At 42.1% G+C, this 17,055-nt stretch overlaps 1 protein-coding gene across 7 annotated transcripts in view; it reads left to right on the forward strand.

Moving 5' to 3' along the window:
- The first annotated feature begins 644 nt into the window (after window positions 1-644).
- cip2a (cellular inhibitor of PP2A) overlaps window positions 645-17,055 on the forward strand; it is a 37,929-nt gene continuing 21,518 nt past the window's right edge. The window contains exons 1-9 of one of the 7 annotated variants that reach the window (XM_064332708.1): window positions 645-794; window positions 1,326-1,428; window positions 2,144-2,291; window positions 2,594-2,709; window positions 3,398-3,510; window positions 3,791-3,887; window positions 10,081-10,203; window positions 13,248-13,393; window positions 13,711-13,786. In XM_064332708.1, coding sequence (XP_064188778.1) covers window positions 1,327-1,428; window positions 2,144-2,291; window positions 2,594-2,709; window positions 3,398-3,510; window positions 3,791-3,887; window positions 10,081-10,203; window positions 13,248-13,393; window positions 13,711-13,786 — 921 coding nt within the window. In that variant the 5' untranslated portion in view covers window positions 645-794; window position 1,326. Of the gene's footprint in view, window positions 1,032-1,325; window positions 1,429-2,143; window positions 2,292-2,593; window positions 2,710-3,397; window positions 3,511-3,790; window positions 3,888-10,080; window positions 10,204-13,247; window positions 13,394-13,710; window positions 13,787-17,055 lie in introns of all 7 variants that reach the window. The other 6 variants (XM_064332705.1, XM_064332707.1, XM_064332709.1 and 3 more) reach the window with 6 other exon arrangements.

Consider the following 17,055-nt stretch of genomic DNA (forward strand, 5'->3'; position numbering starts at 1 on the left):
GGGGCGCAATAGTGCCAATGCTGGGACCCCTCCCAATGCCACTTGTGGCTTTAATTTAAATTGTTCCTATCAGTTTGTTCGTAGGAAGCAAGCGGATTTCATGAGTGCCCTAAACTGTTTGTATTGTGTGCATAAATGAAAAGAAAAAAAAAACACGGTTGTAAAGCTTGTTTTGCGTGTTTGTGCTTTTATTATTCCATTCATTCATCTTTTGATTTTGAAATAATGAAATTATTTGACTAAATAAAAAGTCAACTCAGTGTTATAATTGTTCAAATATTATATTTATATAAATAGTATGCATTTATTTATATAATAGTATACGAAGATTACAATAGGGTTCAACATTAAAACACATCACTTGCGTAATCCTGATCTGATGAAAAACACGTTTTCGACGTACAAAAATGCCAAGTTACTCACACATACAAAGCACTATCATTCATTCAAATTAATTCAAATATATACCTTCCATCAAAAGTATTGATATCGTAACGCTGTGGCTAGGAATGTTGACTGTGGGACTGAGGGTGGGTAAGAAAATGTGTTGTTGTTGGGCATTTATGAGGGAGATGTCGCTGCAAGGGTAGTGGGAGGGTCACTTTTGAGATTCAGTTTCGTATCATAAACCGGAAAGACGTAAGCCCTCGCAGCACCTTGACTACTGTGTGACGAATGAAAAAGGCTACGTACATTAGACGTGCGAAATATATTTTCTAATTGTGGACTTGTTTAAAGGTTGTGGGCTTTTATTGTTGTACAATAACAGTTTTTGTATGATTTTACAAACAAACGTAAGAACCTGGAAGTGTTTATTTTGTTTATATGTTATCGCTTTGCCTGTTTGTACCCCATAAAGATTATGGACTCTTCCGGTTGTTCAAAGTGGAAAGCGGGAGGAAGTTAAGTTGTTCGGAATGAGAGCATTGTACTGCTATATCGTAGGTCAACAATTTTATATGCATTTGATAACATATACGATTCATTTTGACATCATCAAACAATTGTCGTAGTATCCCTGTTATGCAGAGGTGAGTCGATTCGCAAAACGAGATCAGACAGTTTAATTAACGTCATTAAGCTTTGCTTTGTTAAGATTGCTTACCAACTACCTAGTTAGCTCTCTCCTTCCGATTCGATTATATAGCTGAACTAGATCTATAGTTACGGATGCATATCATAAATATAGGCTACAACAAGCATTGACGTGAGCCTGCTAGTTGGTAAGACAATGGAATTGCTACTGAATAGCATTAGCCAGTTTGTTAGCGATGTGCGTACAACCAGCTACATCACTGGTAATGTTCACCTCTTGCATTTTGTAGGATGGACGCAACTACGTGTCTGAAGTCACTGTTGCTGGCCATCAGTCAGTACAGAAACAACAGATCGGCGACCAATGCTTCACAGCTCAAGACACAGATCGACGTGAGGCGGAGATTTTTTTAACTTATTGGAGATGGCCTGTCAATTTTATTTTCGCGTTAACGTGTTACTCGTAGACTACTTTACCTGGCTGTCTGTATGACCGCGTATATCGTAGTATTTTTTTTTTAAGCTAACTTACATGCTTGGTTGCCCGCTATGTTGCCCTCCAACCGTCTGTCAGCCAGATTTAGTTTTTATTCATCAAATAAACATGTTGCAGCAGAGGGACAACATGTTTCGGTCTGATAGGTAACTTAAGTGTCATTATTTACACGTCCTCACTGCACATTATATACGGATAATGTAAACTTCAAGGTGAACCAATGTCGGCCCTCTTACTAAATGTAACGCACTGACAGGTCATTATCTCACCAAAGTGTGGCTGAGCTTGTTAAGAGTGACTATCCTTACCTTTGCTGCTGTATGGTATTGTGGCTATAGCACACATTTCTGCGTCTGATTTTGAAAACCTACGGTAGAGAATTGACACTTCATTTTTTTGTGTACTAAATTAAGCACTTTGATGGTTTCTGGTCTTAATGTAAGCATACGTTGCATGTTTTGTTCATTTATATTGTCATTTTTTTATCTGTTGTTTTGTTATTTATTTATGAGTTTTGTATTGTTTGTTGAATTGTGGTTTGACAGCCCCAATGTTTCTTTCTTGTGCAGCTCTCAGACTGGGTTTGTCTTGTGTCCTGTGCTGGTTGTGTAGGACTTGTCTGGTGTGAAGTGTGGCAGGTTGCTGGTGTCTGGCCAGGTTCTGCCCAGTGAGTGCCTGAGTGGATTGGTGGAGCTGGTGGGGGACCCCAACACCTGCCCTGCCCTCACTGGAACCATCATCTCTCTGCTGGCCCAGCTTGGTATTAGCCTGGCTGTCTGTCAGTCAGTCTCCATGTTTTTCCTGGCTGTCTCTTGTGTTTGTATGTCTGCTCTCTCTGTATGCCCTACCGGTCTTCTGCATCCTGAGTATTTTTGCCTTATTTACTCTCATAATTTGTCTGTCATTAGTGTCTGAGTCAAAGTGTGTATGTGTATATATAAAATGTGTATCTCATGTATCTTGATTCTTTCTCAACTTCACCAGTGTCTTGATGGCGTTCTAGAGTAGCTTCTTACCTTTCCATCATGTTTTACTATTGTAATTAAAACATTTTTTTTGAAGCAGCTGCTGACGATGAGAGCAGAGAAGCCCTCCACAGCAGATATAACCTCACTGGCACTTTGGCCTCTGTTATCCACTGCAACAGTGCCACCCCCAGGGAGCCTGTTGTACTGCAGGTAACACGCACAGGAAAAGCCCCGACTCATATAATGCCACACAAGCACTTTTTTTGACACATCGCTCTCTCATTTGGTCATATTATTTATTTATAAATCCCAGATTTTATGACCATGTTTCTGTAGTTGCTCGAAAGTTTGAGGGCGGCAGTGTAGTATAATGGGTATGGTACAGGTCTTGTGACCAGATGGTCACAGATTTGATTCCCGGGTAGGACGCTGCCAGGTAGGACGCTACGAGGTACTTAACCTGCATTGGTTCAGTATAGGCTATATCCAGCTGTATAAATACATGCAATGTAAATGCTATGTAAAAAAAAGTTGTGTAAGTCACTCTGGATAAGAGCGTTGGATAAGAATGTCTGCTAAGTGACTGTAATGTATTGTTTGACTGCTACGTTCACACAGGTGCTAGAAATACTTGAATTTTTGAAATGGCATATTCAGGGTCCTGAAGGCACTTGCATTTTGAATAAAATGCTTGAAAATGCTTGGATTTCTTTGCTTTCAATTGTAGTATGATCACAACTTGGCAATCTGTTGAAACAGTTTAAATATTTCAACCATTAATAGCCATGAGGTGCTAAAAGATTCATGATTATTATCTTTAAAAACGCCTGAAAAGTCCTTGAATTTTACTTCTGAAAAGGTGTGGAAATTCTGATATTGTTGCACCCCTCCCCCTCAGTGTCTCTCTCCATCTCAGTGCCTGCAGGTCTTACAGAAGCTCACCTACAGCATGAGGATACCCCACTGTACCCCTTACATGGATGAGCTCATAGCCTTCCTCATACAGCATGTGTAAGCATATCTCATTTCCCGTCTTCAGCCTCTCTTCTAGAAAAACTGCCTCTTACCTGCAGCCCTGCCTCTCTTTGAGACCCGACTCCCACACCCAGCTCCTCCAGCTCCATCTCTCTCAGATACCCTGCCTTCTACCTTCTGCACCTCCTGTCTGAGAAACACTGACTCTTGCCTACCACTCATCCTCTTTTAGAAACCCTGTCTTCCGCCTGCATCCTCTCTCCCCCTTCCTTCATTGAGCTAATTTAAGCCTTTCTCTGTCCCTTTGGTCTTTCAGCCAGTCTCCCAATGAAGACATCACAATGCCCTGCCTGGGTGTGCTGGCAAACCTGTGTCGGAGTAATCTGTTTGTGCAGACCCACGTCAAGTCTTTGGTGAGAGATATACTGGGCCAGTAGTACTGCTGGTTTTCTTCTCTACCTGGTAGTTAATTGAGTGGTTTTTGCCACTGATGACCAGAGATTTAATTCACCTGGTGTCCCGGGCTTAAATCCTGCTCTAGACCATGCTGCTGCTGTGTCAGTGGAGGCTACGGTGGGTTACAAGTATAGTTGAGGCCAAAAGTTTACATACACTGAGGCTAACGACATTCAAACTCAGTTTTTCACAACTCCACACGTTTCATGTTACCATACAGTTCTTGTGCCAAGTCAATTAGGGTATCTACTTTATTTCCATGTGAGGTCATTTCAAAATAATATCTCAGACAGATTTATTTCAGTTTTTATGTACTATATCAGGTTTTCAGTGGGTAAAAAGTTTACATCCACTTTTTTAGTGTTTGGTAGCATTGCTTTTTAATTACTTAACTTGAATCAAAAGCTTGGGGTAGCCTTCCACAAGCTTCTCACAATACTTTTCCGGAATTTTTGCCCATTCCTCCTAACAGAACTGGTATAACTCAGTCAGGTTTCCTGCTGGAAGATGCGGTTGTGACCAAGTTTTAACTTTCTAGCTGATATCTTGAGGTGTTGCTTCAGTATTTCTAGATCCTCTTTCCTCATGATGCCATCTATTTTCTGACGTGCACCAGTCCCTTTTCCAGCAAAACACCCCCACAACATGATGCTGCCACTCCCATGCTTCACAGTTGGAATGGTGTTCTACGTATTAAAAGCCTCACCCTTTTAGATAGATAGATAGATAGAAACTTTATTGATCCCGTAGGGAAGTTCCCTTAGGGAAATTCAGGTTTCCAGTGAGTACAGCACCATAAGTTAAAAAGTTAACAAGTTAAACATCACACACCAAACATAGAGATAGTAACAATATACAGAAAATAAATAAAGAATAAAGTAGCAGCGGTTATATAAAATAGCAGCGGTTGTTCCAGTTTAATTAAATAGGAAGTAAACAATAAATAATGAGACTGTTCAGTGTGATGATGATGATGTTCAGGTGATCAGGCCCAACTCTACTTCCTCAGACCTCAGACCTAACCTATCCTCCCCCACCCCCTCCTCTCCCTTCCAACTTTGGAGTTGTGCAGTCTGATGGCACGGGGAACAAAGGAATTTTTCAGTCTGTTCGTGTTGATCCTCGGGAGCAGCAGCCTGTCGCTGAACATACTTCTCTGGTTGCTGATGACAGTGTGCAGGGGATGGCTGGTATTGTCCAGAATTGCCAGCAGTTTTTCTAGTGTCCTCTTTTCCGCCACTGTCACCAGGGAGTCCAGCTTCACGCCAACCACAGAGCCGGCCCGCCTGATCAGCTTGTCCAGCCTGGAGGAGTCCCTCTTTGATGTGCTGCCCCCCCAGCACACTACAGCATAGAACAGGACGCTGGCTATTACCGACTCGTAAAACATCCACAGGAGTTTCCTGCAGATGTTAAACGATCGCAGCCTCCTCAGGAAGTACAGTCTGCTTTGGCCCTTCTTATAGAGATTGTCAGTGTTGTTGGACCAGTCCAACTTGTCATCCAGCACCAGCCCTAGGTACCTGTAGCTGCCCACAGCCTCAACTTCAACCCCCTCAATTTGGACTGGTTGGGGGCGTGGTCTGGACTTTCCAAAGTCTATGACCAGTTCTTTTGTTTTTGAGGTGTTGAGCTGCAGGTGATTAGTGTGGCACCAGATGACAAAGTCCCTCACCAGACTCCTATACTCCTCCTCCCGTTCCCCCTAATACACCCCATGATGGCCGTGTCATCAGCAAACTTCTGAATGTGACACAACTCAGAGTTATAGCTGAAGTCCGAAGTGTATAGGGTGAAGAGTAGAGGAGCCAGCACAGTCCCTTGGGGTGCTCCTGTGCTGCTGACCACAGTGTCAGATGTGATGTCCTTCAACCTGACATACTGTGACCGGTCTGTGAGGTAGTTGGTAATCCATGACACCAAGCGGGGGTCCACTCGTATCCTAGCCAGTTTGTCTTGAAGCAAAAGGGGCTGGATGGTATTGAAGGCACTCGAGAAGTCCAGAAACAAAATCCTGACCGTGCCACTTCCCTTGTCCAGATGCGAGTGGGCCCGATGCAGGAGGTAGAGGATAGCATCCTCCACCCCAACTTCTGTCCGATATGCAAACTGTAGCGGGTCCTGAGCATGCTGCACCTGAGGCCTGAGGAGGTTGAGGAGGAGCCTCTCCAGTGTCTTCATGATGTGTGATGTGAGTGCCACCGGTCTGTAGTCATTCATCTCACTTGGCCGGTTCTTTTTCGGAACCGGAACGATGCAGGATGTCTTCCACAGGGTGGGCACTCTCCCTAGTTGTAAACTGAGGTTGAAGACGTACTGTAGAGGCTCCCCCAGTTCAGCGGCGCAGGTCTTTAACAGCCTGGGACACACCTTGTCCGGGCCAGCTGCTTTCCTGGGGCGAACCTTCCTCAGTTCACTCCTGACCTGGTCCGCAGTGATGCAGGGAGGGGGATGGGAGGTGGGCAGGGAAGAGGGGTCAGCTCTGGAGTTGGTTAGAGGGGGGTGGGGGATGGGTGGAGGGGACCGGTCGAACCGGTTGAAAAAATTGTTGAGCTCGTTCGCCTTCTCCACTGTCCCCCCCTCTACACTGCTCTTCGCTTTGTAGCCTGTGAGGGTTCTCACACCATCCCAGACCTCCCTCATGTTGTTTGCCTGCAGTCTCTGCTCCACCTTCCCTCTGTAGCTCTCTTTCGCCTCCCTCAGGCACAGCTTCAGTTCGCGTTGTGCTGACTTTATTGCCTCCTTGTCCCCATTTTTGAAGGCCACCTTCTTCTTGTTGAGGACCGTTTTCACCTCACGTGTTACCCAAGGTTTATTATTAGGGAAACAACGCACAGCTTTAGCAGGGGCAACCACATCCATACAGAAATTAAGGTAATCCGCCAGGCAGTGTGTCAGTCCCTCTATGTCCTCTCCATGCGAACTCTGTAGCACACTCCCGTCCGTGGTTTCAAAACAGTCTCTTAGGGCATCCTCCACTTCAGGAGACCATCTCCTAAAAGTGTGTTTTGTGGCTGGTTGTCTTTTCACCAGGGGGGTGTACTGTGGCTGCAGGTAAACCAGGTTGTGGTCAGATTTCCCCAGTGGGGGGAGGGGGGTGGCCCTGTATGCCTCTCTCACATTAGCATAAAGTAGGTCTATTGTCCTGTTGTTCCTTGTGGGACAATCCACAAACTGGTGGAATGCAGTCAGTGTGGATTCCAGGGTGACATGATTAAAGTCACCTGAAATGGCGATAAACGCCTCTGGATGTTGTGTCTGCAGCCTAGCTGTGATTGAATGTATCTTCTCACAGGCAGTGGCTGCGTCAGCTCTCGGAGGAATGTAAACACAGACGCAATCACGTGACTGAACTCCCTCGGTAGATGGTATGGCCGCAGGCTAACGGCTAGCAGCTCTAGATCCCGGCAACATAAGATCACCTTCGTATTAACATGTCCTGGGTTACACCATCGGTTGTTAATGTATAAAATGAGACCCCCACCTTTGCTTTTTCCGCAGGCTTTCGTGTCTCTATCGGCTCTCACTGAGCTGAAACCCGGCAAGTCCACATTAGTATCTGGTGTGCAGCAGGTTAGCCACGTCTCCGTGAAGAGAAACAAGCTGCTCTCCCGATAAATCCGCTGGTGGTTGATGAGCGCTGACAACTCGTCCATCTTATTCGCCAGTGCGTTAACATTCCCCATCATTATGGAGGGTATCGATGGTTTAAAACGCCTTCGCTTGTCCGTTAGCCTAGCCTTAACCTTAGCGCCAGCCTTGCAGCCTCGGTATTTCCTCCTTAGTTCTGCCGGAATGTGATGTCTTACTCCGGCTTGCGACATCTTCAGAGCCAGCAGTTCCTCTCTTGAATACACAAGCGAGCTGGTTCTTGGATGTGTTGATAGGTTACACATATCCACAGGATATAGAAAAAAACACACTACACAGACGAGCAGGAATAGCAAAGATAACAGAAAACTTACGATACAATTTTAAAATAAAAAGAAATAGCAATAATAGCAAAAACTGAACCAAACAAACACGGTGCTGTGGAGCAACTGGAAAGGCTGCCGTCTCTCACAGCGCCGAATTTTCCCTTCATTCATAGTGCTGATCATGATTAAACAGTTCAATTTTTGTTCATAATTCATCTGACCAGAGAACACTCCTCCAAAAAGCTAGATCTTCATCCTGGTGATCACCTTCAAACCTCATTCTGGCTTTTTTATGCCGGTCTTGGAATAGGAGCTTCTTCCTTGCGCAACAGCCTTTCAGGCCATGGCAATGTAGGATTCTCTTAATGGTGGATATAGATACTTTGGTACCTGATGCCTCCAACCTTTTCACCAATTCCTTTGTTGTTATCTTGGGGTTCAGTTGAATCTTTCGGACCAAAGTTCATTCAGCCCTGGGAGTTAATTTGTGCCTCCTTCCTGAACAATGCAATGTCTGTGTGGTCCCAAGACTTTTATATTTGCATACAATTGTTTGTACAGATGCTTGTGGTACCTTCAGTTGTTTGGAAATTGCTCCTAACGAGGAACCGAAGTTGTGGAGGTCCACAAATTTTTTTCTGATGTAGTTTGTTCGATTTCAACGTTAAGTTAACTGAATGTTTTGCTTCGCTTCTTCTCGATTTTGCCATGAAACAAAATCGAAGATGAAAAAATTTGGAAACAGTACTACTATGTGGACTTGCGTTAAAAAAAATAGGTCTTTGTTTCTAACGTTAGACATTTAAAATGAAATAACTAATCGAAAAATGAAGGGTGACACATCCATTAGAAGGACAGTATCAGTCATGAGAAGCACGGACGTCTGTTTACAATGAGTCTAATGTGGAGTTTGATGTTGAATGGGCTTATATTGGATGGGGGGGGGGGTTTGCTCACACGGGTATCACATATCTAAATATTGACGCAAGGAACCTAAAAACTGTCTGGGTGCACACTAAAGCCCAGGTAGGTGTGAAAATGACCCCAGAAGTGTTAGAAAGTGAAATTCCCCTTTAACTCCCAATTAACTCCTAATTATGACAGCTGGCCAATCAGAAGCTTCAAAAAAGTCATTACATCAATTTCTGGAATCTTCCAGACTGTTTAAAGAGACAGTCAACTTGGTGTATGTAAACTTTTGACCCACTGGAATTCTGACATAGTGAAGTAAAGCTGAAATAAATCTGTCTCTGATCGATTGTTTTAAAATGACCTCTGATGTGAACAAAGTAGATGCCCTAATTGCCTTCCAAAAGAAATGTATGGTAACATGAAATGTGCGTAGTTGTGAAAAACTGAGTTTGAATATCTTTAGTCTAGGTGCATGTAAACTTTTGGCCTCAACTGTATGAAGGCTGTGTATGTGTATTTGTCGTTTATGGCAGGTGTAGGCAATTTTTTGGCCTAGTAGACCAGTTCTCTTTTAGCAGGGCTGTACAGTGTGACTGATTTCCTTGCATTTTTAACACATACTCTTTGTGAATGTGTAAATACAATCACGCTTGTCCGCCAACAGTAAATTTGCAGGTGTTGTGGAAAATCACCATTGTTTGTAACTTAGTTTTATAATATAGGCCTATATTTGCACACTTCTTGACTGGACTACCTATCAGAGCCTTATTCCATTTGATATTAGTCCACAATGTTGAAAAACTTATGCAGTGAATTGTGTGTGCTTGAATGCTGGTCTGACCACTGTGCAGCCACCGCAGGACCAGGGATATCTGTAATTTAAAAAAGTTTCCTTAAGATCCCAAATTGATAAAAATATGGGAGAACCTATGCAAGTCTGTGAAGTTAATGTCAATGACAACATTTACTGTCATTTATTGTTTGGTTTAAAATATAATTTAAAAAGTAAGTTGAATTTTAATGGTTTCAGCTAGTTTTAGCTGACTCTGTTTCTCATTAAATGCTGTAAGCTACTTCAATTTTGAGCCCCATGGGCTCTGAGCTGTAACAAGTTACTTTTGCACAGAATTTAAAATTCAAAATTTCAGAATTCATAGGAAGCGCAACAAAGCACTAGGATACCAAACTGTTTCAGTGTTCTGTCACCTGGCAGGAGTCTCCTATGTTAAGGATGTAGTGTCATGTTACAGATTTCTACAGGAACCTCATAAACTTACTGATTTAATTATGATCTTGTCTGGGATTCTGCTTTCTCTTGTAGAGCCATGTTAAAGCTTTCTACAGGACGCTCATTAACTTTCTGGCTCATAGCAGCCTGACAGTGGTGGTGTTTGCGCTGTCCATATTGGCCAGCCTCACCCTGAATGAAGGAGTTGGGGAAAAGGTAAGACCAGCATGCCACAATACATCACTCCCCCATTCACAGCCTTACTGCCATCAGGAATAATAAAATTGGCAAAGGAATCACATGTAATCACTTTTGGTGGAACTCCACCAGTCACAGTGTGCATTGCTAATAAACTGAAAGATGCCAGTTGTGTTTGGTTGATGCTGCCTGGGAATACTTTCTGGATCCCCTATGGTATTGAGGGAGTATGATCAAAAAGTTTACACCAGTTATGCTGGATGTTGTTCTAGTTGTTAATTTGTTTTGTGATTGGTTGAGTACTCCATACGGGTTTATACGTAAAAAGGGGTAACACGTTGTTTGTATTCCTATTTTATGATCTCTGATTGTCTTACAGATTAGTGGAGCGATTTCATTAACCCAACAATGTGTGGACCTACAATGACTTTCCATTCATTGATTTGCATGGAAAAATTATATTGTGCTCTCCACAGGAAAGCTCACAGATTGGTTCAAAATATAGGGTGTCATTGATAGTATATGGTGGCCCCTCCCATTTTTGATTTCATTAAACCTCACTCTCCCATCATTGACTTTTCCTTTAATGTTGAGTTACTCAGACTTAAAATCAGCATAAAAAAATATCTTAAATCAATGTGAGAACATGACAACTCAGCATGTTGTTCAACAACTGATACGATGTTGATAACAAGCATGTATGTGTACACTCACCAGCCACTTCATTCGGTGACAGGAGTGGCACCCGGTGTGGTCTTCTGCTGCTGTAGCCCATCTGCTTCAAGGTTTGACGTGGTGTGCGTTCAGAGATGCTCTTCTGCATACCTCGGTTGTAACAAGTGGTTATTGGAGTTACTGTTGCCTTTCTATCAGCTCAAACCAGTCTGGCCATTCTCCTCTGACCTCTGCCAACAACAAGGCATTTTCGCCCAGAGAATTGCCACTCACTGGATATTTTCTCTTTTTCGGACCATTCTCTGTAAACCCTAGAGGTGGTTGTGCGTGAAAATCCCAGTAGATCAGCAGTTTCTGAAATACTCAAACCAGCCTGTCTGGCACCAACAACCATGCCACGTTCAAAGTCACTTAAATCACCTTTCTTCCCCATTCTGATGATTGGTTTGAACTTCAGCAGATCGTCTTGACCATGTTTACATGCCTAATTGCATTGAGTTGCTGCCACGTGATTGGCTGATTAGATATTTGCGTTAACGGGTACAGTTTGCAGTTGAACCTAATGACCTAATGAAGTGGCCGGTGAGTGTATATGAACTTACAGTTGAGGCCAAACGTTTACATACACCTAGGCTAAAGACATTCAAACTCAATTTTGCACTACACCACTAATTTCTTGTTACCATACTTTTACTGTGTTAAGTCAATTAGGGTATCTACTTTATTCCCATACGGCGTAATTTCAAAATAATAGCTAATTATTTCAGCTTTTATGTACTATATCTGATTTTCAGTGGGTCCAAAGTTTACATACGCTGTTAGTATTTAGTGGCATTGCCTTTTAATTGCTTAACTTGAATCAAACACTTGGGGTAGCCTTCCCCAATAATTTGGCAGAATCTTTGCCCATTCCTCCTGACAGATCTGGTGTAACTCGGTCAGGTTTGTGGGCCTCCTTGCTCGGACGTGCTTTTTCAGTTCAGTCGACAAATTTTCTATGGGATTCAGGTCAGGGCTTTGTGATGGCCACTCCAATACTTTCACTTTGTTGTCTTTAAGCCATTTTGTTACAACTGTGGAGGTATTCTTAGGATCATTGTCCTGCTGGAAGACCCAGTTGTGACCAAGTTTTAGCATTCTAGCTGATGTCTTGAGCTGTTGCTTGAGTATTTCTAGATAATCCTCCTTCCTCATAATGCCATCTATTTTCTGGAGTGCACCGGTCCCTTTTCCAGGAAAACACCCCCACAACATTATGCTGCCACCTCCATTCTTCACAGTTTGGATGCTGTTCTTCGGATTAAAAGCCTCACCCTTTTTCCTCCATAGATAGCGCTGATCATTAGCCAAACCGTTCAATTTTTGTTTCATCTGGCCAGAGAACACTCCTCCAAAAGGCTAGGTCTTTGTCCTGGTGATCACCTGCAAACTTCATTTTGGCCTTTTTATGCTGGTTGTGAAGTGGGGGCTTCTTCTTTGCACAACAGCCTTTCAGGCCATGGTGATGTATGATTCTCTTAATGGTGGATGTAGATACTTTGGTACCTGATGCCTCCAACTCCTTCACCAGTTCCTTTGTTGTTGTCTTGGGGTTCAGTTGAACCTTTCGGACCAAAGTTCATTCAGCCCTGGCAGTTAATTTGTGCATCCTTCCTGAATGAATGTCAGTGTGGTCCCAAGATTTTTATATTTGCATACAATTGTTTGTACAGATGCTTGTGGTACCTTCAGTTGTTTGGAAATTGCTCCTAAGGAGGAACCTGACTTTTCTTTCCTGAGTTGCTTGGATTTTCCTATGGTATCAAGGGCAAAAAGGCAGTGGCTCTAAAGGTAGGCCCTTAAATACAGCCACAGGTGCCAATTAACTCCTAATTATGATAATTGGCCAATCATAAGCTTCTAAAAATTCATTACATCAATTTCTGAAATCTTCCAGACTGTTTAAAGAGACAGTCAACTTGGTGCATGTAAACTTTTGACCCACTGGAATTCTGACATAGTGAATTAAAGCTGAAATAAATATGTCTCTAATCAATTCTTTTAAAATTACCTCTGATGTGAAGTAGATGCCCTAATTGACTTGCCAAAAGAAATGTATGGTAACATGAAATGTGCGTAGTTGTGAAAAACTGAGTTTGAATATCTTTGAACTAGGTGTATGTAGACTTTTGGCCTCAACTGCATATACCTATGTGCGATTTATGGAAAATCTACTTGCACCCTGGATACGTGTAAATGCATTGTGCTGTATGGGGCTAAATAGTCAACAGTGTATGACGAAAAGAGTGCAGTGAACAGTTTTGTGTTGAATAGTGAGCAGTGTAGTGAGGGGCTGAATAGCATTCAGTTTTGCAGTGGGTGTCTCAATTGGAGATCTGTTTCTTCAGCTGTTTCATGCAAAGAACATACACCAGACCTTCCAGCTCATATTCAACATCATTGTCAATGGTGATGGAACTTTGACCTGCAAGTATGCTGTGGATCTCCTAGTGGATCTGCTGAAGAATCCCAAGATCGCAGATTACCTCACCAGGTGAGACCTGCACGCATGACACACACCTCACTGCGCATAACCCAAGCACACCTTACCCCTGTGAGGTTAACACCATAATGATGGTATTTGAGGTTGCCACACAGCATCGACTTTGCTAACTGGTTGGTGCTCTGTAGAGTGATTGGAATTGGCTGTACCGATGATATAGATACAGTATCAGTGTATCTGCACAAACTTTGCAGACTGTGATGCCCTGTAACAAGATTAATGTGCCTCAGAGTTGGTGGTCAATGCTGTTAGCCAATTGTCACAAACTGTGGCATGAAAGCTTCAGTGGTGTGTGTTTTTTTCTGCAGGTACGAACACTTCTCGCTCTGTCTGTCCCAGGTGCTTGGCCTGCTGCAGGGCAAGGACCCAGACTCTGCCGCCATGGTAAGCTGCTCATGATACATGCTGGGAAGGGTTTTCAGAGTTGTAATGCAGTACATTGTGTGGGTTATTAGTACTATCTATCAATATAAGTGAAGTTATTACATCAGTGGGACATTCTGCCCTCATTTAAATTTTTTTGCTTTATTCAGACGGGTAAAAAGCAGAGAGGGTAATGGATAGAGAAGGGCCAGTAGCTATGAACGTGCCATGCTGGTGATCAAACCCCTGCCTGCGGGAAGAATCGTGTATGGCCAAGATTCAGCACCGCATGTATCACCAGTACATCAGGTTTCTGTGTTCAGGAAGATTGGTCCCTCTAATCAACGAGTCTGTCTTTATTTTCGTATAGTACCATTTTAAACAAAATTGTCACACAGCATTTCACAGACTTGACCAATTTTCTTGACTGGCCAGCTTGAAATTATAAATTGCTGTCTACTTGATACTGCCAACTTCTTTTATGCTCTCAATGGGATAGTTCACTTTCCGGGATTTTAATATTATTTCAGTTTTTGTGTGCAATGGAGGATATTTTAGACGTTTACAAATGTTTGTGACAACCTTCCAGCTTTACAACGCCTGGTATTGGGAATTCAGGGGTTTGAGGGGCAATGCAAGAAAATGCACTTTGAGTCAATCTAAATCAGTTTAAACAGCCAGGTTTTGTCCCCAGATGTGTGTGTACTACCTGATATTTCTCTTAAGATAAAATGTTCTTTTTTTTATTTTTATTTTTTATTTTCTTTGGAACAATTTCCTTGGCACACGCAACCTGACACTGTTACACTCAGGAAAATTGGTGCACCCCTTGAGAACTGAGAAGGAAGGAAGGAAGAAGTACTGGCACATTTTAAAAACAAATTCTTGTGCTTATAACATAACATAACGTAACGTAAGACGAGAACAGGCCATTCAGCCCAACACTGCTCGTCTATTCCTACCACTAAACTGTACTTAATGCTTAGTTTACCTGAAAGCTAGATAGTATCTAACACTGTATCAAGCCAGGCCTTGAATACCCCCAGTGTTTCTGCCTCCACTACATGTCCAGGCAAGCTGTTCCACACATTGACCACTCTCTGTGTGAAAAAATATTTCCTAATGTCTGTGAAATTTACCCTTTGCCAGTTTCCATTTACGCCCCCTCGTTCTGCTAACCGAACTCAACTTGAATAATTTACTGTAGTTCACTTTGTTAATCCCTTTAATATATTTAAAAGTCTCAATCATATCACCCCTAAGTCTCCTTTTACTAAGCTTGAAAAGTCCAAGCATCTCAAGCTTTTCCTCATAACACTTATCTTTTGTACATCGGAATGGTTGCCCATCTTTGGACCTTTTCCAGCGCCTCTCTCTTTCTTGTGGTACGGTCCCCAGAACTGCACACAATACTCTAAGTGTGGTTTGACAGGGTATTGTATAGGGTGAGTATGATCTCCTTAGATTTATACTCAATACTCCTAGCTATGTATCCCAGCATCCTGTTGGCTTTTTTTTACTGCTACAGCACATTGACCAGACCCTGATAGACTTTGATCAACTATTACTCCCAAGTCTTTTTCTACATGTGCACGTTCTAATTTAGTACCACCCATAAAGTAATCCTGCCCTATGTTTTTATTCTCCACATGTAGAACTTTACATTAAGTTATATTGAATTTCATTTGCCAGGTTTCTGCCCACTTCTGAATTCTGTTTAAATCTTCTTGGATTACTTTAGTAGATTCCAAACTGTTGGCTAAACCTCCCAGTTTTGTATCATCTGCAAATTTAACCTCTTAAGGCACAAGCCAAATTTTGCCAGTCCTTGCCCATTTAGGGGGTACCCTATTTAAAGCTTTATAACTCCAGACGTGAACACCACAGAGACTTGAAAAATGGCTTAAATGAAGCAAGACATTTGTACAATTTACAATACTAACACAGATTAGTTTATATTCATAATTTTGGAAGAAATAAAGTGCCACAAATGCAATTGTTTTGACAAAAAATCCTAAATAAATTAGCACTTTTTAAGTTTGCAATGAAATACTGCGAGATTGAATATATGCAGGAGGTTAAACTATACATGTGCTAGGTCAAAAACTTCTTGACCACAAGTTCATAAAATCTAAGGGTGGATATGTAGAACTACTATAGATGTATGAAGCAAAAACTAAGCAGTGTACCCAGCATCTCCAAATCTATCCAAAATGTCTAAATTATGCATTGCTGTAAATCAGGCATGTCAAACTCAGTTTGGCTCTGGGGCCGGATCCAGACTTTCTGTTCTCGGGTGGGCCGGATCAGTAAAAGAATGTCAACTCCAAATATTTAGCTTTGTTTTTCAGTACTATGCTTTATCATTCAGCCTACATTTGTAGCCTACCCTACATATTATAATCACGGATGACAAGGGATCTTTTCTAAGCACAACACATTTATTCACCAACAATGGAAAAAAAAAATTCTTTCATGTTAGGCGGTGAATGTGTTAACAACTGGTTTATTTTAACAGTTAAGTGAATGCAGTTTTACACCTGAACCAACTCACCACACTAAACAAACTCAAGTGGGAGCTATGAAAAAAATATTTTCGCCTTAATTGTCATACTGCTTTGAAATAAATAAAAAAAGAAATACAAAATAAAAGTTATAGCTGTGCATGGGCAATAAGATTAGACTACATCAGATCAAACTACTAGGCTGGGCCTACTGAAGCTGAGAATATACTGCACAATATTAATTGTCTTTAATATGAAACCAGATTAATCTTATTTTTAATGATCTGTATTCATGAGTGCAAACAAATTTCGTGTCATCACACTTTTTTTCTCTCTTACTGCACTCCTGCAGTCTACTTGCTGCTGCTGGCTCCTGAAACTTGGGATCTTTTTGCCTTCACAAGTGTATCGATATTAGGTGTCAAATCCTGAGTAGCAGCACATTTAACAATGTCATTCAAGTGTTTATTTGTTAACCTTGAGCGCTGCTTGTTTTATTATTGTTCATTACGGAGAACACCTGTTCACAAAGATAAGTAGTCCCAAACATGGATAGAACCTTTGCAGCCATGGCTGTTATTTTGGGGTAACCTGGCACGAGATATTGATAAAACGTATCCAATCCCACGGACCCAAATTTATCCTTCATAGCGGAATCGCACTGCAAGTCAATAAGCTCGAGTTGAATGTCAGCTGGCATATCAGAAGGCTTCACTGTAAATGGCGAGCGAAAAAAGCCAAATTTGTTCTCAAGTTCACTGAATACCTGAAACCTCTGCTCAAACT

This window comes from Anguilla rostrata, chromosome 4, assembly GCF_018555375.3.
Source record: "Anguilla rostrata isolate EN2019 chromosome 4, ASM1855537v3, whole genome shotgun sequence".
Taxonomy (NCBI): domain Eukaryota; kingdom Metazoa; phylum Chordata; class Actinopteri; order Anguilliformes; family Anguillidae; genus Anguilla; species Anguilla rostrata.